The 25,881-nt window shown below is 44.7% G+C and overlaps 1 protein-coding gene across 1 annotated transcript in view; it reads right to left on the bottom strand.

Moving 5' to 3' along the window:
- Positions 1-365: 365 nt before the first annotated feature.
- The window catches only part of Snrnp40 (small nuclear ribonucleoprotein U5 subunit 40), a 29,596-nt gene continuing 4,080 nt past the window's right edge, over positions 366-25,881 (bottom strand). The window contains exons 3-10 of the mRNA XM_028759741.1: positions 25,154-25,247; positions 23,301-23,466; positions 14,501-14,623; positions 9,156-9,276; positions 6,139-6,221; positions 4,746-4,807; positions 2,189-2,292; positions 366-838 (exon numbers count right to left, since the gene is read on the bottom strand). Of these exons, the coding sequence (XP_028615574.1) occupies positions 789-838; positions 2,189-2,292; positions 4,746-4,807; positions 6,139-6,221; positions 9,156-9,276; positions 14,501-14,623; positions 23,301-23,466; positions 25,154-25,247 (803 nt within the window). The 3' untranslated portion in view covers positions 366-788. The remainder of the gene's footprint in view (positions 839-2,188; positions 2,293-4,745; positions 4,808-6,138; positions 6,222-9,155; positions 9,277-14,500; positions 14,624-23,300; positions 23,467-25,153; positions 25,248-25,881) is intronic.

Raw genomic sequence — 25,881 nt, 5'->3', positions numbered from 1 at the left:
GGCTGCCACACTCCTGTCTACTCCAGGACCCTGAGCACAGGAATGACACTAAGAAAAGAGCTTTGGGCAGGGGGCAGAGTAGACAGGGCCTGTTCGTTAGAGATGTGTCCAAATATACGACAGCTAGGTTCTTCTGGACATCACTTATCACCTTCAGGATGCTCTGCTTCTAGTTACAGAGAATTTGCTCCTGACAAAGAACGTCATTTTCACAGGACTGAAGAAGCCTCCAAACAGAAAGGGGAACTCCACACAAAGGTGCACTGCTGACGTGTAAACGGACTGTACCTCCTGGACAAGTGCTTGCTCTGACTTACAGCAGTCAGGCCTCAGAGAAAAGACAGCAATAAATCCAAACCACAAGGTTCTTGTAAAAAGGTATCTGTTTGGATTTTTAATACAAAATGACTCAAACACTGAAAGAAATATACAAGCCACTTACTCAATTTAAAAATAAAGCAGAAAACAAATCCAACTAACAAATTTCAATTGACATTCCCTGTCTCTAGCCTAGATTAAAAAAACCAGGAAATGTCAAACCAATGTTTGTCCTTCTGAAGGAATCTTATTTTTTAAAGAGAAGAAACCAATCCCTGAAATCTGGTAGTTGGTACCAGAGGCCACAGTTGTTCTGGTGAATGGGGTACAAGTGGTTGTTGGAATATGGCCATCACCTCCAGCTGCTGGCTAACGATGACCATCTGAGGGCAGGTCAGCTCAGACACCATCGGACTCTGGCTAACTCCGGCCACAGGGCTGGGAGCCTTCCTTCCATCCACTCCACGTCTTCACTGGATCTCGCCCATGTACAGCCTCTTGTCACTGGACGCTGAGAGGACTGAGAGAGAGAACGAGGAGACAATGAAGGCTTGGGATCCCTGGGGCTCAAGGGCCCTGTGTCAAGAGACAATTGTGACAAAGAAGAGCAGCTGGAATTAGCTTGAATTCTCCTCAACACTACACACAGGACACTGCAGCCTGGCAGTCCTCTTGAAACCGTGAAGATGGCTGTACACAGGCAACCAGGCTCCAGGCCTGATGCTCGGTAAGTCAAACCCAAGAAAAACAATGTTGCTGTCTGTGCCAGTCACACATGTGCACACACACACACAAACACATGCGCGTGCCTATGTGTCTATTTGGAGCTGTGGTTTTCTTAGACAAGGTTTCTGAGACGGTCTCTTTATTCAGCCCAGGCTGATCTAGAACTTGCTATGTAGACTGGCTAGCCTCAAACCTCCAGTGACCCTCCTGCTTCTGCCCACCCAGAGCCGGGATTAAAAGTTCCCACCCACCCAGTCAATGTGCTTCTTATAGAACGTCCTGGAGAATGCTAAAAGGTTTTTTTCTTTAATTGGCTTAGCTAGCTAATCAAACTTACTACAATTTTAATCTAAATACTCATAAACCATAAATTCTTTTTTTTTTAATTTTATTTTATTATGTGTATATGAGTAGTACACTGTCACTCTTTTCAGACACAGCAGAAGAGGGCATCAGATCCTATTACAGATGGTTGTGAGCCACCATGTGGTTGCTGGGAATTGAACTCAGGACCTCTGGAAGAGCAGTCAGTGCTCTTAACCACTGAGCCATCTCTCCAGCCCTCCAGGCTCATCTTTAATAAACTAACTGCTTCATACTGACTATCTCCCACTGTGGTTTATGTGCTGGGTTCACATCTGAAGAGCCTAGTATACCTAGACTGAGGTAGGAGGATTACCTCAAGTGATGCCAGCATGGGATACAAAGTAAGCATCAGTTAAGCCAAGGCTACACAGTGAGACCCCAATTGGAGAAAAAGACTTTCAGTTTGGCCTATTAATTATGGGGCAGGCCTTTAATCCCAGCACTTGGGAGGCAGAGGCAGGCGGATCTCTGGGTTCCAGGACAGGCAGGGTTACCCAAAGAAACCCTGTCTGGAAAAATTACAAAAGACTTCCAGTTCCATCCAGTATTCGTGTAAAAAGCAACCCCTAGGCTACTATAGTACTGGTGTCTCCTTTATGCTGACAACTGCCTACTCTTTTGGTCAGCTGTCCCAGCTCCCTCTCAATCCCCCTAAACCCTCAAAACCCAAGTGTTAACACTAGATTCCCATAACTGACTCCTGCCTGCCTCTGTACCCCCAACGTCCTGGAGAGCTATCACTTCCCATCTGGAGCAGTCAGGGCGGATGTGGACTTACTGATGGGCTCGTCGGGGTGGAAAGCCACTTCATTGATGGAGCCAGCATGACCAGGCAGCTTATACAGGATCCTTCGGCTTGTGGTGTCCCACACATACACAAACCTGCAAGATGCCACAACAAACAAAGGAAGGTCCCTTAGAGGAGGGTCAGAGCGGGTGGGCTGGAAGCAACATGGAAATGTTTGTTTACTGCACTATGCTCTGGGCTTCAGAAACGAGGACTACACCAACTGAAATCGAGATCTGGAGGCTTCAAACCAACAAAACTGAGGCTGGGCAGCAGTGACATGCACCTTTCATCCCAGCGTTAGGGTCTCTGTGAGTCTGAGGCCAGTCTGGTGTACAGAGTTCATTCCAGGACAGCCAGGGATATGCAGAGAAACCCTGTCTCAAAAAACCAACCACCAATCAACTAACCAACCTACCCCTAACAAAATTGTCATCGCCTATGACTGATTATGCTATTTACAGAATTCTGAAATTACAGAAAGATCATACCCACAACCCCAGCACTGGGAAGAGGAAAGCCAGGAGGATTATGGGTTTGAGGCCACTTTAGGATATACTGTGAGATTTTTCTAAACCCCTCTATACTCAGTAAATAGATAGGAGTTTATTAATCACATCCTATGCCCTTACAGTGTAGGCTCCAGAGTAACTGGGTAACAGATCTGGAATAGTTGGGCATACTGGCATATACCCATAAACCCAGCACTTGGTCGGAGCGGGCTGCAAGACAAGGGATTTAAAGGCCACCCTGGGCTACATAAGACCTCAATGGTCTAGACAAGAGGCACACCCCACCCTGCCTCTCAACTGGTGCTCAGTGAAGACCGACAGCACAGGAGTCAGAAAAACGGGGCCAAGCTCTGCAGCACGGACGCACTGGCCAGGTCAGACCACTGCCTCTTTCTTCTGTTATAGTAATGGAGAAAAAAGATTATAGCTTTCTGAGAAAAATGAGACTATATGCAGTGTCTGGCACATAGAATTAACGATTGCTATTGCTCTTACGAGTAAACGTGCTATACAGCCAGAACCCCATGAAGTCATGTGGCTGAGCTGAGTCCTCCTGGCCCTCTGCTGGTGCCTGTAACAGGGTGGCAGAGGGTTAGAGGACACAGGAGGAAGTGATCTGTGAGCAGAAGAGGAAATCCACCAGACCCAGGCGCAGCTGGAAAGTGGTTTTCTGAGTTGGACATCATCTCTCAAGTTCGCAGAAACCAGCAGAAGCCTAGATCTCCAAGGGTTTATACTTCAAGGCTCACTCCTCATGGCTGCCAATTATATGCTAAATTTAGAGGGGTTCCTTATCCCCCACCCCCAAACTTGGATACGTCACCATTTAGTAGAAACCAGGCTACTTATATAACAGAACTGATCACTGACTCTAGGCTATCAGGGTGGCCTGTGAAATCCAGCCAAGTCCAGCAGAAGAGGCAGACTTCCCTTCTGACCAAGCCATGCATTCTCCTGTAAGGATTGGTGCAGAGGAAGAGGAGCAAGAGGACATTATAAATCAGAAAATGTGAGCTGGGCATGCTAGCATACTCCTGCTCTGAGTTCAAGGCCAGCCTAGTCTAAACAGAGAGTTTGAAGACAGCCAGAGACACATGAGACCTTGTTTAGAATAAAACAAAACCAAAAAACGTTTCTAAGGGAACCCCGAGCTGTGCTGAAAGCTATGAGGTGAGGAAGAGCCCTACTTACAGGCCTCTACACCGAACCTCTAGGACACGTACAAGTCCTCTGTCCTCGGCACCCAGAATCCCTACTCCGTCTGATTTCCTCCTAAGTACACAGCACCACAGACACCAAAACCGACCTGTATCTGGCAGGTGAATTCTGCCCTCTCTGTTTCCCATTCACACATAAGGCCCTGAGCCATTCTATGTTCACACCCAGGAAAGCCTAGTAACCTGGCAGAGATGGAAGCTACTAGCCCACTTCCCTCAGCAACACTGGCATTTTCCACTGAGCCTGGATCTGGCTCTGAATCATCTTTAACATTGGCAGCTATGACCTAATGTTGGGTTGACACAGGGTAGAATTTGATTGTCACCTCTGACCTAGGTAGGAATTCAAGCACCTACTAGCAGTACCCTGAGTTTACAGAGTACTGTCAAGAGATGTCCTCTGACTGTGAGAGCCATTCACAGGGATGTCCCAACATGTCTGACTAAAGGAGGGAAATGCTAGTAAAAGTTAGCCGTATGAAGCAAAGAGCAATGTGTCATGCTAAAGGAAGAGCGCCGTGGACAGCTCAGAGAAGTAGAGTGGTTACTGGGAAGAGCAGCGAGGGAGGCATGAGAGAGCCTAGAGGAGAATGCAGGACTGGGACGGCTGCAGAGGACGGCCTTTAACGTATCGATGATGCGAAGGAGAAGACAGAGACATTGATCAGATCACGAGTCGCCAACAGATATAAACACACTGTCGACTCTCTAGGCCTAAAAACAAACAGAAAACTCTACCACTGCTGTCTTCACACTCAGGCATTAGATGTGCGACCCGCATAGGCACACCATTCTCCACCTTACACCAGAAATCCTTACCTGTCTGCTGAGCCAGCTGCTATCTTGCTTCCGTCTGGTGACCAGGAACATCTCAGAAGGTTCTGTAATAAAGGAAAGTCCATGAACAGTTAATGTGCCAAGCTTCTGTTGCTACACTAGGAGCCAGCTGACTTAACTTCCTCCTTGGCTTTGAGCATCTCCCAGACCGTCATCAGGCAGCACACTCTGCTCAAAGAGCATGCTTTGTAATTTCATTTATCTTTCTTTAAATATTTATCTTATTTCTAAAAACTTTCTTATTTACTTATTAGTTTTTCTAGACAGGGATTTTCTATATAACAACATCCCTGACTGTCCTAGAACTCATTTTGTGAACCAGGCTGACCTTGAACTCATAAAGAGATGCCTGCTTCTGCCTCCTGAGTTCCAGGAATAAAAGCATATACCACTATAGCCTGGCTTACCTTATTTATTATTAATCTAAGTGTATTATTTAGGTGATTTGTGTACAAGTATGTTTGGGCACCACATGTGTGCCTGGTGACCAAGGAGGCCAGAAACAGGCATCACATCTTCGGGCCTGGAGTTAAAGATAACTGTGAGCTGCTCTGTGGTCACCAGGAATCAGACCCTGGTCCTCTGCAAGGGCAGCCAGTGCTTTTAACTGCTGAGGAAACTCTCCAGCCTGCTTTGTAATTGTATAACACATAAACACTAGACGCAGAGATGCTTAACATAGTTATTAAAAACAAATCTGGCAACAAAAATTTGTTGTCTTTAAATGAAGGCTCTCTTAGCTCCACCTACGTTGAATCTATTAAAATATTTTAAAAAATTATCTTGCTTTTATTTTTCTTTGCTGTTTATCTTAAAGAACAAACAAACAAACAACAACAACAAACCCACCAAACCCACCAGAAATAAAATTTATTTATAAAGTAAAGTAGTGTCGGTAAACTCACAAAAGGAAACGAACCACCGACATCTCTCAACAAGCTCTAGGCAGACAGAAAAGCTGCCTGGGACTCTTGATGGTTGGAGAAAACGCTGCTGAACGAGCCATTGTGACGTAAGGGGAACAGACACAGACCCAGGGCTCTAACAGCGGTGTCTGGGTATTATGTCCTGTCAGAGAGGTACTGAAGTCAGAAGTCTAGGAATGAGAATGGGCCCCAGCACTGGCTACCTGTGAGATTGTCTTTTCTAATACACTGTACTAATTTTACTTGCGGCAAGAAGAGCTGTGAGCCAGGCATGGGCTCCTGTAATCTGAGCACAGGGGAAGCTGAGGCAGGAGGGCAGCTTTGATGAAGAATGGTTTCCAGACTTAACTCATTCTTAGTGAGTCAACAATTCTATCTGATCATCACTTTAAATGTTTCTTCAGATCAAACGCACAGTAAAACCAACCCCCGCGGCAAGCCCTACTCACCTTTTCAAAGTTGTGGACATTTCCTTGAAATATCTTCACACATCTCTCTTTGGGAGCAAATGGCCGGACATCCCAGACACGCACTACAAAGCAAATCCAAACCAGTCAAGCAACAAACACAACTAGAGGCAGTAGCTTCCACATCAGTTACAAATACTGTCTCTGGGGAGGAGGTCCAACACAACACACTGTAAAGACTCCCTCCTTCTCCCAGTGGGAATGATCTACACTAGGGCTGGAGCCACCGTGACCACCTTCTCATTAAGATAAGGGCACAGAGAGCTGAGGAAGTAGGAGGGAGATGAGAAACACAGTTGGGGGTTTGCAACAGAATACAGTTAGATATGTCTGTCTGTCTGACACACGTGCACACACACACCCCATTTTTGTGGGTGGGGAGTTAGGCAGGAGGGTCAATGTAAATTTGACTTTAAGGTCTGCCTGGATCCAAAACCACCCAAAATCAAAAAATATTTCCCAAATGACCTCTCTGACAGTTTAGAGTCATATTCAGCAAAGCTTCAATATGGCAACCAATTTATTTAATGTAAAAAAAAAAAAAAAAAAAAGTTCTGGGGCTAAAGAGACAGCCTGGTGCTTAAGAACACTTGGTGCTCTTGCGGAGGACCTGGGTCCAGTTCCCAGCACCCATGTGGTGACTCACAACCATCGGCCTGTAACTCAGTTCCAGGAGGTCCAGTGCCCCCTTCTGACCTCCAAGGGCATCAGGCACATACATGGGTGCACATTCACACATGAGGGCAAACATTCGAATACATTGAATAAAGGGAAAAATATTTTTGGGTATACAGTGTAAGTACATGCTTAAGAATACATTCATTTGTGGAGATACCAGAGGCTAGACTCTCCTCCCAGGCACTCTCTGAGACAGGGTCTCATTCTGCAGCCTTCCCTGGCCTGGAACACTCTATGTTAGTGGTTCTCAACCTATGGGTCTGGACACCTTTGACAAACCTCTATCTCCAAAAATATTTACATTTCTATTCATAAACGGTAGCAGAATTGCAGTTATGAAGTAGCAACAATGCCTTTATGGTTTGGGGTCACCACAGCACTGGGAACTGTATTAAAGGGTTGTAGCATTGCTTTATATAGATCAATCAGGCTGACCTTAAACTCACAGAGCACCTGCTTCCCAAGTGCTGGGATTAGAGGTGAATCGTCCTGCTCAGCTTCTGCCTTATTTTCTGACACAGGGTTCACGGAGCCTAAAACACTCGGAGCTCTAGACTGGCTGGCAGGGAGCCCAGGGAGCCCCTTGCAGCTGGGGTTACAGAGTCTGAACTCAGGTCCTCATGTTAGAACAGCAGGCACTTGACTGACTGAGTCATCTCCTTGCCTCCACCGACTGCTGGGATGCAGGGACTGCTGGGATGCAGGGACTGCTGGGATGCAGGTTGGGAAAACCCAACTTTACCTTCCCTCTCACTCCTCAGACAGGAGTCACCAGAGGGAGAAAGAGGGCATGACACTGTCCTCATCCCCAGGACCCATGACACTATCTCCCATCCTGAGGACACATGAACACTGCCCCCATCCCCAGTGGTTGGGGATTTAATCCAGGGCCTCATATGTACCAGCCAAGTGCTCTACCATACACTCCTGCCTTAGAAAACATGAACTCTGAATCTAATTTTGAATCTTATATCGAAATATGGGTAAATGTTAGGTAAAGTAAGAATACACCTTGGCTTCCTGCTCCCCAAAATTAAGAAAAACACCAGAATTTGTTTTTGTTTTGTTTAGATACAATCTCATGTAGCCTTGGGTAATCTTGACTGTATAGCTGAAGTTAACTTTCAGCTTTTAAAAAATAAGCCTATTTAAAGGATAACAATAACAAGCAATTCTTACTATTTTAACAGCTATGTAGGGAAAGCTTCATGTTCCTTACTTTCAGAACGCTAGGCTAGTCCAAGGTAAATCCACCGAGACGAAGATCACATACACCCAGAGACTGTGGACAGCAGCGAGAGCTATTATGCAGCAAGGGCAGCTACACATGAAAGTTTGCTCCTGACATAAGAAGATGACCAGGAAGCAGATATACATCCATCCAACAAACATTTACTGAGCATCTGCTACAGGCCAAGCATCAGTAGTGCTTTAGTCTCCACTGCCTACAGTCTGGACAGCAACGGTGTGGCGTCTGTCTCCAGTGGCACCGTCCATGTCACTACAGCAAGCCCATCCTCCCAGTCCATAACTCAGTGACAAGCAGGAGAGGGTAGGAGAATGTGCTGGGAAGGCCAGCATGGTGAGATGCTTTCCTGACAACTTTGTCTCATACCAACGCTACTGAGGGAAAACACTTGCCAGAAAAGAGCACTGAAGAAAGCTTCAAATGGATAGCAAACAACCACCCATCCCTTTCTGCTAATCAGACAAAGCCTCTAGTATCAAGTTAGGATTCAGTCTCAGAGCTGAAAGGGAAAGCGCAGCCCTCTGACAACTATCTGTGTGGGATGCCTGGGCGGAGGAGATGCCGTGTGTAAAGCTGCTTATGCTGCACACAAGACTTAGGGTGAGACTTCTAAATCCTGGTCTTAGAACCCTGGGCTCTAGATCAACTCATGTAAATGGTCTCCGAGCTTACAGGCAGATCTCTCAGCACCCTTTCCCGACAGTCCTTCCGTGTGGCTGGAGAGCCCAGGGGTGTGTGCATGCTACACACCTACCACTGGTATCTTCCCAAACTCTCAATAAAAATATTTTTAAAGATTTATTTTTTTAGTGTATACATATGTGAGGGAGAGCTCGCAAACCAATGAGGAGGTATGCATGTCTATGAAGGTCAAAGGACAATTTGTGGGAGTGACTGTCCTTTGATCATGTGAGCCCCAGACTCACACTCCAGTAGTCATGTCTGAAAACAGGTAACTTAGCAGCTCTGCAGCACCACCACTTCCCAGTGCACGTTATTAATCCTAAATGCCCCCAGCCAGACTTTAGGGTCAACAGACATCAGCCCCAGAACAGCTGCTCCCCAAAGTTACCTGTGTTGTCCATTGCATTGGACAGGAGATAAGATCCTTCAGAACTCAAGCTCAAGCCAGTTACGGAGTCTGCATGGCCTCTCATGGTGTAGGTTAACTTGTTCTGGCGTAGGTCCCAGACCTGTAAAAATGCAAAACTGCATTCAGGATTCAAATTGAAAACCAGCAGAGAAGCCAGGTGCAGTGGCAGATACCTTTAATCCCAGCTCTGTGATGTTGACGCCAGCCTGGTCTACATAGTAAGCACTAGGACAGCCAGAACAACATACACACTGTCCTAGAAAAGGAAAGGAATGAGAAAAACAGCAGAGAAGCTGGGACACGGTGGTTCATGACTCTAAACCTAGCACTTGGGAGGCAGAGCTAGGCAGATCTCTGTGAGTACGAGACCAGCCTGGTATACATAGCCAATATAAGACAAACAGGGCTACATGGAGACCTTGCCTTAGAAACAGCAACAAACAGACCAAACAAATGGAGTTTGTAGAGGCGGCTCAGAGGGCAGGGTGTCTGCTGCTCTTGTGTAGGATTTGAGTTTGGTTTCCAGCACTAACATAGTGGGTCAATGTCTGCAATTATTGTTCCAAGGGGGATTCATTGCCCCCTGTTTTTTTTTTTTTTTTTTTTTTGGTTTCTCTGTGTAGCCCTGGCTGTCCTGGAACTCACTCTGTAGACCAGGCTAGTTGGCCTCAAACTCAGAAATCCGCCCACCTCTGCCTCCCAAGTGCTGGGATTAAAGGCATGCGCCACCACTGCCCTAAGTTTTTTTTTTTTTTTTTTTTCTCCCTGGTGTTTGACACAGAGTTGGACCAGGCTGGGCTCGAACTCAGAAACCCGCCTGCCTCTAACTCCCAAGCACTGCGACTAGAAGCCTGTGCCACCACTGTCCAGCTCAGTGCTCAGGTACCTCTTCTGGTACCTGGCACGAGCATGTGTTTCTGGTACCTGGCACGAGCATGTGTGTGTGTGTGCACACATACATACACACACAGGGAAAACACTCACATATATCATTTAAAATTTAAAAACCTAAGAAATAAAAAAAAACTTACATAAAACCAAATGCCAGGCTTAGTGGTATATGTCTAATTCCAGCACTCGGGAAACAGACGAGAAGGATTTTGAATTTGAAGCCAGTTTGAACAACACAGTTCCAGACTAACTTGGCCATGAGACCATTTCAAACTCCCTCCACCTCCCTCAAGCCAAGAGCATCCCTTGTGGGGAGAGACAGAAGGATCAGGAGAAAGATGCTCTGATACTCTATGTAAGAAAGATACTCTGAGCTATATAATGTACTTGAGGCCAGGTATGTCAAAACAAAATGTAAAAAAAACCCACTTGGGGCATCACTTGGGAAAGAGAGGCAGAATTACTGCAAGCTCCAGGCCAAGCAGGGACACCCAGGAAAACTGACAAGGAGGCAAAGTGAACACAAAGCCCAGAATTAAGTAAGTTAACAAGGAACTGGAAAACACTGTAAGAGTTTTCATCTTATATCATGTATATGCATACAGAAACAATGCATACATATGTGTATGTGCACACATATATTTAGAAAAGAATAGGAAAAGCATATTTATGCAAAGAACCCTTTGCGCCTCCTTCAGAAGACAGACACAAGAATATGTAGGTGTCTGTCCTTTGCTGTTTGTTCATAGCTGAGAGTCAAGTCCAAGGTTTTGTGCACTACCAGTGAATTCCAGCTCCAGCCTCAGCAGCACTTATGTCTTCTGTCTGTCTGTCTTTCATATTTTTTGTGGTGCTGGAGATTGAACCTAGGAGTTCATGCAGACCAGGCAAGTGCTCTTCCATTCTAAAGATTACAAATAAGAATGCTTTGTGTATGCCTGCTTCATGGTAGGCTCTAAATATTACTGAGTAGTTCCTAAAAATAAGTCTAAAGCCAAAATATAAAAATATTTACATAATAGGCGATTAAGCAAATATGTAAAAATAAACATTAACAGAAAATGCATGGATGTCACAAGGAAAAAGATTAGCAATTTTGTGAAGGTCATTGGTATTATAAAAAACTTCACTTAATACTGCCATGTAATTTTTCTAAATGAATAAAATAACTGACATCCCTTAAAGCGAGGCACTTACTTTTTCTCAGAAAGGAGGTGGGTAATGCATGTGTGATGTAAAAAGTCTAACTAGTGGGGCTGGAGGCGGCTCAGCGATTAAGAGCGTGTACTGCTCGATAGCACCCCAATGCATTTTCCAGGACATACATTGGGGCTGGCAGCTACGAGTTAACTTAGCTCCAAGAGCTCAGACACCCTCTTCTGCCTCCTGAGGAAGTATATACACACACATGCACGCACAAACCCACTGCGAGTGTTTAAATATATGCCTACAGTGCAAGCACTCAGAAGGTATAGGTCGGAGGAGACAAGTTTGAGAACCTGCCTCCCAAACAAAACAAGCGGGGCATGGTGGCGCACACCTTAATCTCTGCATCGGGAAGCAGCGGCAGAGGACTAGCTAGGAGTTCAAGGCCAGCCAGAACTACAGATTTACTGTGAACCTCAAAGCAGAAAACATAGCTTAGAAAGATCAGACTGCATAGCTATGAGAATCAGGACGCGTTCCAGAAACACAGGAAGGATACAGAGCTAAATTTAAATGCAATCTTCTTAGACTATATTTGTGCATTCTTCTTATCTGAGATAAGTTCAAATTTCAGAGCAAAACTGGCATATATCAACATTCAATGGCTAGGACTTACTCTCTTCAGAGAACCCTCCCTACAAGAAGGTCTAACATACTGTCTTCTGAGAAGATAGGAAACTCCTACACAATAACCAGGCCGACCTCAGGACTATACTACACTATGGCTCACAGACCAGCAGCAGTGTTTTGTTTTCTTTTGGAGATAAAGTCTTATTATGTTGCCCAGGCTGCTCTCAAGCTTGGGACCCTCTTGCCCTAGCCTCCCTAGTCTAGCACTACAGAGGATAGATGTGAGCCACCATCATGCAAGCATTAACATCTTTTAAATGATGTGTATTGCATTCTGCCTGCATGTATACCTGCAGGCCAGAAGAGGGCACTGGATCTCATTAGAGATGGTTGTGAGCCACCAGGTGGTTGGTGGGAATTGAACTCAGGACCTCTGGAAGACCAGCCAGTGTTCTTAACCACTGAGCCATCTCTCCAGCCTAAACATTAACATAAAATAAATACATACTAAATTAGTATCACATGTGTCTTTCCACATGTATGTATTTATGTATTTGTAGAGTGCGCTCACAATAGTGGAGGTGAGAGGTCAGCTTGCAGGAGTCAGTTCTCTCCTTTCACCACATGACTGCTAGGGACTGAATTTAGGTCCCCTGCCTCTGGAGTGGTTGGCAGGTCATGTCTTAGCTACTTCTCTGCTGCTTGGTAAAACTAACAGGACAAAAGCAACTTACAGAAGGGCTAATCTGGCTCATGGCCTGAGGGTATGCTCCCAGTGAGGAGTTCTGGTATGAGGGGCATGAGTTAACTGGTCACACCTTGTTCACAGTTAGGAAGCAGAGAGCAAGGAATGCTGGTGCTCAGCTAGCTTCTTTACGTGCGTCCAAGACCCAGGGAATGGTACCCCACGTTCCAGTGATCAATATCAATCCCTTACAGGCATGCCCAGAGACTAGACTCCCAGGAGATTCTAGACCCTCCTGCCAAGGGGACAATATTAACTGACTAATTGTCACAGGTGACCTTGCAAAGAATTGCAGCTATAGACCCACAGTAGCAGAGGTCATGCTATTAGAGACACAGGGGACAAGGAATTGAAGAATGAAAAGGAAGGAAGAACTTAAATGGTACTGAAAACTCTTCAAGGTGCTTTTTATAAATTTCAGTATGACTGTGGGTCCATACTCTGGGTTCTGTCTGTCTGTCTACTCTTCACATACTAGAGACAATGTCATCATCACCATCACCTGCACCATCACCACACAATCAACCTTCTTCATGAAGTATTGCTGTGAAGGTACAATCCACAGGGTGACAGCAACACGATGTTGAAGGGTGACCTCTGATCTTGCATCTACCTCCCAAATGCTTGGATTACTGGCAGGCCTCATTTCTCCCATTTTACTTGAGGCTGGAGATAAAGTTCAGGGCTGTGTGCACGCCATGGAAGTATTCTACCCTCTGAACTGCAGCTCCAACCATCGATTTTTTTCTCAGCATTCCATCATGGCTGTAGGAGGAGCAGGAACGGTCATCCTCAGCTACAGGGAAAGCTTGACTTAGACCTGCAGCCCGGGCTACAGAAGATGCGTGTGTGGGTACGTGTTGTAAAAGCAAAGGAGACAGGGATGAGGGGACAAGACAATCTCCAAGCTCCTCACAGAGAACGGCAGCCCCAGAATTGCTTGTCAACTGGCACTTGCAGTTGTCTAGGACTCTGCTGAACCTCACAACCCCATGGGGGACACTGGGTCATCGCCACTGCTCACCAAGGAAACTGAGGCTTAAAGGAGCTGAAGACCAGGTGACAATCACAACACTAGAAAATGGTGGGACTGGGGCTAGAATCCAAGACAACTGCTTGTAAGCAAGCCCGAGTGATACCACCAACTGCTCCATGGCCTTTCTCCGATGTCTTTTAAGTTGTCTCTTCTTAGACAAGCTTAGGAAAAGTCCTTTCCAAGTGTCAAAGAGAGCCACACTAAAGGATGAGGGTAGACAGTCACAGACTAACCAACCCCGTCATTAGACCAAAGAGCTCAAAACAATGTTCAAAGTCTTTAGTGGGGTGAGATAGCTCAGCAGGCAAGAACCTGCTACCACATCTGACAGTTTGAGTTTTATCCCTAGGACCCTCAGGGCAGAAGAACTGTATGCAAATTGTTCTCTGCCCTTTGCATACAAAATTAAGTGTAGTTTAAAATGAATAAACAATGTCTAGTCAGGGAATGAATACACTCTGTATTCTCTTCTCTTCTTTTTTTAAGACAAAGTCTCCCTATGTAACTTCAAATATCCTGGAACTCACTATATACCAGGCTGGATTTGAACTCATAGAGATCCATTTACCTCTGATTCCTGAGTGCTGATGTTAAAAGGAATGAGTGTGCCACCAGGCCTGGCCATACACTTAAGTTTTTCACAGTTCCCCTCTACCTAAGGATTTCACACTTCCCATCAATCACCTGACCCTTGGTAGCATTTACTTATTACATGTCACCTTTACTTATTACATGTCACCTTTACTTGGGATTAGAACAGGGTGAAAAGAGAGTAAACGTTTTTTAGTTGGCATTAAGTGCCACCCCCATAATATCAACATTTAAAAAAGACTAGCTTCTGATATATAGGTAAAAGATAAATATAAACAAATATACCTTGATATCATTGTCTATTCCACCAGAGATAATCTGATCGCTTGTGTCATTGAAGGTCACAGCTAACACCTGGTATGTGTTCTGAAATGTCTGGATAGCTGCTTTCTTCCGGATGTCCCAAAGCTGAAGCAGAAAACAGGCACCATCAGTAACACCATCCTCAGGGCAACCACAGCACACCCCTCCACCCAGCTTCTGATGAGCAGAAAATACTAGAGCCTTGCTAATGCTCAGCAGTTCAGTTCTTCCCCATCTGAAACCAAAGCCCACCAAGCTACCCCCTTCCCACCCAAACTAGAGCAGCAAATTACTCAACAGTCAAGCTTGCCTACAAGGCCACATGTCTGACAAACTTTCAAGTAAACAGACTATGGGCTGGAGAGACAGCTCAGTGATTAAGAACACTGGCTGCTCTTTCAGAGGACCCAAGTATGATTCCCAGCACCCACATGGCAGCCAGTTCCAAAGGATCTAACTCCCTCTTCTGGCCTCCAAAGGCATCAGACATGCAAGTGGTGCAGACAGACATGCAGACAATACACCTATACACATAAAACAAAAATAAATAAACCTTAAACAAACAAAACCAGTATGTAAAAACATAAAGACAAGCCACATAAACAAGTGTCAGGGACAAATAAGACCTAGATGATGCCCAAACTCTACCACCTGCTTGCTCAAGAAAGAGAACTGTACTGTGTTCAGCTAAGCTTATAAACTGTTCTCTGCACTCAATCAGGATACCTGACTTAGCAAGGTGTCCTGATCTCACTACATCTCCAGTGCTTTCATTATGAAACAAGAGTAGCCCATGAAGTTCCTCACACAATGGAAGGCTGGTGGAACTAGTCATTTTAGTAATATTTTCAGACGCTCTGTCTCTCTAAAGACAAGATCTTGCTGCTGAACAGGGCCCCAAACTCCTGGCCTCGAGGATTTCTATCTCTATTCTCAGCCTCCCAAGTAACTGGTACCAAAGACCCATGCCACAGCCTAGCTCAGAGTCTTTTGTTACAGTGTGAATACACAATGTGCACCTATGTCCTCAGCTTCTGAAAGGCTGAGCCAAGCCAACCGCTCAAGCTCAAGAGTTTGAGGCTCTCTAGGCCACACAGCAGCCTGTTTAAACGCCTGAATTAAAAAAAAAAAACAAAACCCAACAAATCAAACCAAAAAAAGAATCCTCTTCAAAAACCTCCCAAAGTGCCAGGCGGTGGTGGTGCACACCTTTAATCCCAGCACTTGGGAGGCAGAGACAGGTGGATTTCTGAGTTCGAAGCCAGCCTGGTCTACAGAGTGAGTTCCAGAACAGCCAGAACTACACAGAGAAACCCTGTCTCAAAAAACCAAAAAAACAAAACAAAACAAAACAAAACAAAAACCTCCCAAAGCTTGGAAAGAAAAAAACATAAAAAAAAACACGTGCAAGTGCATGTGTGCTTGTGTGTGTCTGTGTCTGAATGGACATGTCTGTATGGATGCATGTTACTCAAGTCCTTTACTGGTCTCCACCTTAATTTTGAGACACATATATGCAAATACCACACACACAATACAAACAGCAAATTAACAAATGGTGCACATTGTTTATTCACACTTTAACAAGACTCTGAGCCAAGCTGTGGCCTGTGTCTTTAGTACCAGTAAACATGGAATAAACAAGATATGGGATATGGACCAATAAGACCACAGAGCAAGTTCTAGGTCAGCTAGGGTAGAGTCAAAGACCCCAAGAGGGCTATAAGGTAACTACTCAGTGGGTAAAGCTGCGTGTTGGCAAGCCTGAGCCCTGCGTTTGATCCTTGTGACCCACATGGCAGGAGAGAACTGAGTCCTCCAAGTTGTTTTCTGCCTCCACATGCATGTCCACCTCCCCCAATAAACAAACAGGTGAAAAATTAAAAAAGGCTAGGGAGATGGCTCAGTTGAAGAAGTGTTTGCTAGATCCACGAGCACCTGGTTCAGATCTACCCCAACACCATGAGCAAGCTAGCATGGTAGTGTCTAGCACTGGGGAGATGGAGCAGGATCACGAGGCTTGCGGTCGGCTACCCTTGCTCAACAGATGAACTCCAGGTTCAATGAGAGACTGTCTCAAAGAGTAGGTGAGAAAGCCTGAAAGTTGACCTGTGGCTTTCACCTATATGAATGGTCAGGCATGCACATCCTGAGGAGGTGGAGGCAGGAAGAGAAGTTATGCAAGGTGGGGTCTGGGTGGCCTACCTAAGGCCTTGCCTCTAAACAAAAGAACTGCCTTAGTCAGGGTTTTTTTTTGCTATGATAAAACACCACAGCCAAAAGCAACCTGCAGAGGTTCATGTCAGTTTACATTTCCAGGTAGTGGTCCATCAGTGAGGAAAGTCAGGGTAGGATCTCAAGCAGCGCAGTAATCTGGAGGCAAGAACTCATCATCAATCAAGGAAATATCCCACAGGCTTGCCTACAGGCAGACTTCCCAAGGACATTTTCTCAACCAAGTCCCCCTTTCCAAATGACTCTAGCTGTGTCAAGCTGACAGAAAACTAGGCAGGACAAAAAAGCCCCAAAAACCAAAATAACAACAACCAACGTCAAAAAACATGAAAAGCTCAACACCACAGTTTATAAAAGAAATGCAAATAAAATCAGTTACTCTGGCATGGTAGTACACTGCAGAGGCAGGCAGGACTCTGTGTTGAGGCCAGCCTGGTCTACATTGTGAATTCCAGGACAGCTGGGGCTACATAGAGACCCTGCCTCAAAAAAATCAAAACAAACAAAAAAACAAAAGCAAGAAACAAAACCCTAACAAAAAAGATACGACGATTATGATTTTATTTTAGTTTTTTTTTTTTTGTTTTTTGGGACAGGGTCTCACTATGGAGCTTTGGCTAACCTGGAACTCAACCCATAACCCAGGCTAGCATGCCTTTAATCCCAGCACTGAAGGCTTGTGGAGGAAGAGGCAGGCAGATCTGAGTTCCAGGATAGCCAGGGTTACTCAGAGAAGCCCTATGTCAGGAAAAGCAGACAGGACAGTGCTGATGACTGTAGTTCAGCACTGCAGAGGCTGAGGGAAGCAGAGTGCTGCCAGTTTCAAGCCAGTCTAGACCACACAATAAGTCTGTCTTGACTCTAATCAACTAACCAAACACAACAAAAAGTGCCAGGCACTATAGTACACGGTACAGTCACTTGAACTCAGAGGTCAGCCTGGCCACACAGCGCAGACTCAGTCTCCCCACATACACCTCTAATCCCAGCACCCAAGAGGCTTAGACAGGAGGAACAATGGTTCTGAGATGAGGATTCTGTACACGGTAGGATTCTGCCTCAAAAAAACCAAAAACAAAAACAAGCCAAGAATTCCTCATCTTTCTGCTCCCCACTCCCAGTAAATGTGGCATGATCACATTTAGCTGTGAAAACTGTCTGCAGACAGGTTTGTAGTGTGGATCTGTGATGCATGTTCTTGTATGTGTAATGCACAAACACTTATGCACATGCTTGTGGAAGCCGAACACGGAGACTGGGCACCTCTCCACCTCACACACTGAGGTGGGGTCTCTAAGCCTGAAGCTTGTCATTTCAGCTAATCTGGCAAGCCAGCTTGTTCCATGGATTCCCTGTCTCCTTGCCAGTGCACTGGTTACAGTTGGCCATCAGCCTCAGCATCCTTCTCACTCTGAGGTGGGTATCTGAGCTCTAGTCCCATGCTTGCACAAAAAACACATTTCCTCAGCCCTGAAAACATATTGTCTGTTGTACCATGTAGCTGTCATGTAAATTACATTGGTACACTGCAGTGTGTTTGACCTAAGTAGACTCCAGGAGCAGAGGAGTCTTCTGTTGTCTCTTCCAAACCCCCATCCTGGGTCAAGCTGGCTCTGTAATGGGGAGATGGAGACAGCAAGCAGCTAAGGGGAGGGACTGGCCCTGTGCCCTTGAGAACATCAAGAAGGTAACCAATGCCAACAGGGGTCACTACTGATTATCCCATGATATAAAAATGCCCGTAGTGGGAACCAGAAGCCAGGAGCTCAGCCATGGGAGAACGCTCAGTGTGAACTCCAGCAGAGTGCCTCAACACCACCAGTCCATCTCTGCTGGGCGTTCGTGTGAGCTTGGATTCAACAGTTCCCTTTGTCTCTTTCTCAGGCAGGCCACCTCAGGTCTCTGATGGCCATTACAAACTGATTCGAGGATGTTTTGCTACTTACTGTTTGTTCTTTTATGTTTGCTTGTTCCATATTTAATAAACTCAGTCATTAGAATCCAAAGGTACAGCTATTACAGGTCATTGTGCACAGCTATCATAGCTCACACTGCACAGACACACAGCCAAGGCCGGCCTCAAATCCACTATCTAGCCCCAACACCAAGATTGTAGCTTGTCTCATTTTAGTTGTGGCAAACACCTGGAGCAAGCAAATTAGACCCACCGGCAGTTGCCAAGGGCTGAATACAGGACAGAAATAGGAGGGACTTCTTTAACAGGGCTGGGCTTTCTTGGGAAATGATGAAATGTTTGGGTATCAGTCACTTTAATTTTGATTTACTTCATTTAAACACTAGGCACTGAACCCAGGCCCCTGTGCATGCTAGGCAAGGCCTCTACACTGAGTCACAGCCCCAAACTTCCAGACTTGTTCTTTATTGTATAAGATTTCAGGGGTGAATTTAAGTTTATCTTAAAAATGAAAAAAATTCATAGAAAAGAGACAGTGCTTCCTTCTTTTCCTATGAACATCAGCTGAATAATCCTCCAGAAAAGTCCAGACTCCTTGAGAATTCAGTTCCCACAAGTGACCAACCTTTCTTCAGTTTTTGCCTCAACGGATAATCTTTATGCAGATCAAAATAATCCTTGCCCCTCAGCCTCCCCACCCCTTCTCTGAGGCAGGGATTCCCTAGTAGCCCAGGCTAGTGTGAAACTCACCATTTTCTTGCCTCAGCCTCCTGTTTCTGGGATTATAGGAGTGTGGCCCAACGCCTGGTACCAATCTGTCTTTAACATAAAAGGTATGGTAGCCACTTACAAAGTTTGATTTAAAAAATTAAAAATTTTTGAAATAATCACAAACTTACCAAAAAGTTGTAAAAAATGTTATCATTTTAGAGCAAGTTGCTGACCTAATGCCCTATCCTCCTGAACACACCCTTAGTGCTTGTCCCAAAGATGTTTCCTACTTAACCTCAATATGCCATCAAAATGAAGAAATTAAATTTACCATAGTTCTCAAACACCATTCAAGTTTAACCATTATCCTCCTGCCTCTTGACCTCCTTTTTAAAAGACGCCAAAGTCAGTTTGGAATTATGTGTTAAATTTGTCATGGTCCCCCCACCCCCAACCCGCCTCAGATTTTCCTTGAATTTTGTGTCCCCAGCACTTTCGAAGACCACAGAAATCTTTCTCTCTGCATTTGGATTTGTTTGGTGTTGCTTTGGTGAGACTGAAGACTTGTCATCTTCGGTGGAGATATCACAGAAATGGTAACGTATCTTTATCATGTATTAGCAAACGGCTCACAGTTCTGCCTCATTACTAGTAACATTCAGTTGCAGTACTTGCCTAGAAATGTTTGTACAAGATGTTCTAGGCTCATCTTCTATTTTGGCTATGAGGCTAGCCTTTGACAACAGTCATCTCTCCAGCCCCTAGGCTCATCTTAAAGCACTTTCCCTAACCAGGTCTAATCTAAGAGCCCAAGTTTTGTTTATTGGCAAATGGTATTTAAAGACCAAGACATGAATTAAACAAACAAACAAACAAACAAGCCAGGTTGGTGGTGATCCTGATCACCTTTAATCCCAGCACTCAGGGATTAATCACACCTTTAACCACAGCAGAGGCAGGCTTCTGTGAGTTTAAGGCCAGTCTGGTCTACAGAGCAAGTTCTAGAACAGCCAGAGAAATAGAGAGAAACACTGTCTTGAAAAACAAAAACAAAAAATAAACAAATAAAAAAGACCAAGTCATGAAGCTAGGACTCAGTGGTTCAGCACAGAGCACGTCTTCAAATGCTCGAGGTCCTGGGTAACTGTCAGGAGGCCGCGTAGACTCTTGTTGCTCCCAAGGCATCTTCTAAAGCTGAGCATTGTATTTACTTCAGAATATAGATGCCTGGACACCCACAGATTTACATCCTTTTTGTTTGTTTTTTTCAAAAAATGTCGAGTACATCCCAGGCTGGCCTCAAATTTGCCAAGTAGCTGGGATTACAGTGTGCACCACACATAGTTCATGCAATGCTGGGGATCAAACCGAGGGCTTTGTGTGTGGCGAGATCCACACCGCCCGCACTATCTCCCCAGCCTCACAGTCATTCCCCAGCAGACTGGGAGTTCACATCCTGGCCCCTCTAGAGAATACTGTCTCTTATCCAAAATGTTTATTCTCAAATAAGAACTCAACTTAGACTGTCTACTTATAAAGGAAATGAGAATTCGCACTGATCGTGTTTGAACACGGTACTACAAGACCTGCTTTAATTTTCTCTCCCCCTTTTTTTGTTCCAAAACACCATTTTCTTCAGAGTGGGATTATCTTCTTGTGACTCTAAATATTTTTACATATTTGATCTGCCTCCGTGCATGTAGCTGGTTTCCCATTTTCTCTTCGACTCTTTGCCTTCCCCACTTTGGTTGTCCTATGAGGGCCCTCCTCTCATGCTGATCTGACCTCCTTACCATATAGTGAGACCCTATCACAAAAAACCATGCCTATAAGAAAAAACTTCGACTGATGCCTTCAAATAAATTCAAAATAAAACACTATGCAAAGAACAGTTATCTTTAAGTGATATGAGGTATTACCCGAATTATAAAATATTGCTTTGATGGGGCTGGGGAGATGGCTCAGCAGTTAAGAGCACTGTTTGCTATTGAGGAGGACCTGGGTTTGAGTCCCTGCACCCACATGGTGGTTCACAACCATTTATAATTCCAGTCACAGGGGATCCAATGTCTTCTGGTCTCTGAGGATATAAGGCATGGACATGGCACACACAGACACACACAGACACACACAGACACACACACACACACACACACAGAAACTTATATACACAGACATGAGGACAAAGGGCATGCTTTTGGTCATGGTGTTTTATCCCAGCAATAGAAACGCTATGGCCTATGGTCTCAACTACTTCAAGGCTAGCCTGGGCTACAGAAGGTGTTCAGGGCTGAACTGGACAACCTGTTGAGATTGTCAAGTGTCAGCAGAGGTCAGAAGAAGGCACCTAATCTCCTAGAACTGGAGTCACAGAGGCTCTGACCCATCATGCGGGAATCAAACCTAGGTCCTGTGCAAGAACAGCCAAACACTCCTGACGGTCAAGCCATCTCACAACAACTTACTATTCTTATGGAGGGCTAGGTGTGTATGTTGTACACGTAGAAACATGCAGACAACGCATTCATACACATAAAATAAGTGTATCTCTAAAAAAAATGAAAAAGCCAGGATATGGCAGTCAGAGAAGGAGAAATTTTGTGTGTGTGTGTGTGTGTGTGTGTGTGTGTGGTGTATAAACATGGTATCAGGAGATACATGTATGAAAGTGTCACAGTGAAACCCATGACACAGTTGCTATTATGAAGCATCATGCCTTGAGTTAACTTGATTGTTGTTTTTCCCCTTCCTATTTCTAGGGCTCATTTTCTTCATCTGTAAAATGAGCATGCTGCCTAAGATGAGTGGGTTCTAAAATCTCAGTGGAGTAACATTTTAAATATTTTCATGACCATTTTAGACTCACTGAACCAGGTTCTGATTAGTTTTACTTACTTGCTATTCACTTATTTAGTTCTTTTTCTTGAGACAGTCTTGCTAGGCAGCTCAGGATGACCATTCTGACTTTAACCACTACTCTGAGTGATTTATTGTTATCTGTCTTTTGAGACCGTCTCATTACATAGCCAAGATTGGCTAGTACACCAGTTCTACTCTGGGTATGTTTAGTAGGTTCTTCAGGTGATCCTAACAATCACAGTTTGGGAATCATCTAATTAAATGATTTGCAAATTCCCATCGTAGGTGACTGAGATCATTTGCTGACCTTTTTTTAGATATCTGTAATTTCCCAACAACCTTGTAAGACACTTGTATTACTATCAGAGTTCAAAGGGTAAACAAAGTGCACAAGGCAGTGGTGAGGCATGAGGCCGGTCTGGTCTACAGAGTGAGTTCTAGGACAGCCTACAAAGACTACACAGAGAAACCCTGTCTCCAAAAGAAACCACAAACAAAAACAAATAAACAAGAACAATAACAAAACCTAAAACAAACAAGAAAATCCCAACAAACTAAAAAGACTAAGGAAGTAAGGCTTGGAGAGTGGACTGCTCAGAGTCACACAGTTCACCGCTGAGCCATGAGTCAAATCCACACAGCTATTTGACTCCAAATAGCAATATATTCTATAGAATTCTGTAGAGTATTATTTTAATTAGGAAAATTTTAAGTGTGCTTTGGAATATCGGCAGGAGGACAGGATAGAGATCACATTATGTCACCTTAAACAGTGACACAGAAAGATAATACCCACCTTTGTATAGAATAGAGTTATTCAGGGCATGAGGAGTTAAGAGGGTAGTAGAGACAGAGAAAGGCAGAGGGAAAAAGGGAGGGGGAAAGGGGGAGGGAGAGAGGGAGGGAGGGAGGGAGGGAGGGAGGGAGGGAGGGAGGGAGGGAGGGAGAGAGAGATAAGTAGAGCACATCCATGAGCACGTGGAGAGAGGGGGAAGAGAATGGGGAAGGAGCGAGGGGACAGAGGGGGTGCAAGATCAAGAGATGAAGGGAGATAATACCTACCTTAACTGTTCCATCGTCACTGCCAGTGCAGACAAGTTGGGGGCCCCGCCTGGCTGGATAACAGGAGTTCACAAAGGAAGTATGCCCCTTTAACCTCTTCACTCTCTCTCCTGTTTCACTATCCCACACTGCCACAGTTTTATCTGTCGATGCTGAGAAGAGCATGCTAGAAAGAGAACACAAAGTAAGACAAACAACAGAGAGTGGAGACGACTCAGTGGTCAAGTGCACTGGCCACTTCCAGAGGACCTGAGTTTGTTTCCCAACCCACACAAAACGACCCAAAACTGGTTGTAACTCTAGTTCCAAGGAAACTGATGCCTCTTTTGGCCTCCACAGTACTGCATGCATGTGGTGCACAGACATACAAGTAGGGCAAACACCTAAATGCATAATTTAGTTCATGAGCACAGGGTGCCTCATCCTGCCTTCAGCCATCTTATTCACCTTCTAGATTCTGCATCAGGCTGACCCATACCATACAAATAATATAGCAATTTTATCAATTCATCTTTTTCTTCTTTGTGATATATACGGATACAATGCCCTCTTACATGAAGTATTTAACACTGGGCACAGCCATGCATACCTGCAACCCTAGCTCTTTGTCAGGGCAGAGAGGAGAGCATCACTGGGGCTTGCTGCTCACCAGTTTAGTTCTAGAGTCAGTGAGAGAACCTGTCTCAAGAGACTAATGTACAGAGCAGTAAAACAGGACCCTGATGTTCTCAGTCCTTAAATGTGCGTAGGCACGCACATACAGGCGCAGACACACTCTACCTCCAAAATGCCACCACATGCTACTAGTATAATGTCTATCTTGGAATACAGGGCTATGAACAAGTATAAATAAAAATTAAAGAAAAAAAGAAAAGGAAGGAAGGAAGGAAGAAAAGAAAGATTATGGGTTGATGAGATGTCTCAGAGGTAAAGGTACCTACTACCAAGTCTCATCTCTGTGCCCCACATTGTAGAAAATAAGAACCAATGGCCCCAAATTGGCTGCTAACCTCCACAACGATTCTTACACGCACCCACACACACATCTAATGAGTATGTCAAAACTCAATTTTGGTAGAATAGGACTTTGGAAAAATGTATAATATAAACAGTAATTATCTTTGGACAGGTAAAATGGAGAATTTTCCCATCTATTTGCTTTTTTTTTAATTTAATTTTTTTAAACATAGTTTATTACTTTCATGATGAAAACAGCTAATTTCAGCCCTCTGAATCTCTTATCAGATGGAGGCATTTGCCAGTTTGATTCCTAGAACACACATAAAGGCAAACAAAGAAAACTAGCTCCACAAAGCCGTCTTGACCTCTATACATGAAGCCCTCTCACAGAAACACCACACACACACACACACACACACACACACACACACACACACGCGCGCGCACACACACACACAGAGATAAAATGTAGCTCTAGCTGCCATGAAACTATGTAGATCAAGCTGGCCTCGAACTCAGAGATCTACCTGCCGTTGCCTCCTGAGAGCTGACATGTGCTATTATACCAGGCAATAAAAATGTAAAGAGCTAATTTCAAATTACATTTGTTTTGTGTCTCATAAAACAAACTGGTCTGAGTACTGGCGGATTAGGAGAAAAGGATGATGTGCTCTTGATTGTACATGACATCGCCCATGTGGACCATAAAACTGTGATTCTCCTGCTTCAGCTTTCTCAGTCTGACATTACAGGATTACAACACTATGCCCTGCAAAGACGTACCAGTTTCTGAGAATGTCTCCCAAGAGACAGAGCTCAGGGCTGACGGGCAGAGGATGCTAAGCAGTACTGTGGGAAGCGGCTGTCACTTCATATGCGGGCCGCTCACTCACCTGCCGTCTGTGTTATAATGCAGCTCCATCACTGCTCCACTGTGTCCCTTCAATGTAGCATAGTTGTCACAGTCTCCATAGACATTCCACAATACTGTTGGGAACAAACAAAAAGCCATCATCAGCCAGAAAAACATTACTTGGAAAAACCCAAAGTCTTTTTGAAATTACACACTCATGGAACAACACTGGTTTGCCAATTAGATCAGTTTTCCTGACAACACAACCTCTGTGTGTGCATGCACACAAGTGTCAGGCAAACAAGTGCATGGGCACGGAAGCCAGAGGACAACTTTTGGTGCTGTTCATCAGGTACCATCCATCTTTCTTTTGGAGATAGATTTCTCAAGGTCAGGAACTCGCCAAGTTGACTAGGCTGGCCCCAGATCTACCTATCCACCTTCCCAGAGTCAAGAGTACAAGCACACGCTACCTTACCTGGCTTTATACGAGTTCTGAAAATTGAACTCAGGTCCTAACTGACTGAGCTGTTTTCTCAGCCTTATTAGACAAGCTTTACTTATTTTTAGGTATTTTCCTTGCGAGTATGTATATGCACCACATGCATGCCTGACAACTATGAAGGCCAAAAGAGGGAGTTGGATTCCCTGGACCTGGACTTACAGATGGATATGAGCCACCATGTAGCTAGTGGGAAGTAAATTTGGGCCCTCTCCAAGAGCACTATCTGCACTACTTTTAAAAAAACTGGTACCTTTTCTTATATG

This window comes from Grammomys surdaster, unplaced genomic scaffold, assembly GCF_004785775.1.
Source record: "Grammomys surdaster isolate TR1022 unplaced genomic scaffold, NIH_TR_1.0 126313, whole genome shotgun sequence".
Taxonomy (NCBI): Eukaryota; Metazoa; Chordata; class Mammalia; order Rodentia; family Muridae; genus Grammomys; species Grammomys surdaster.
The sequence above is the reverse complement of the archived record's forward strand: the minus strand, read 5'-3'. Positions and strand labels throughout refer to the sequence as shown.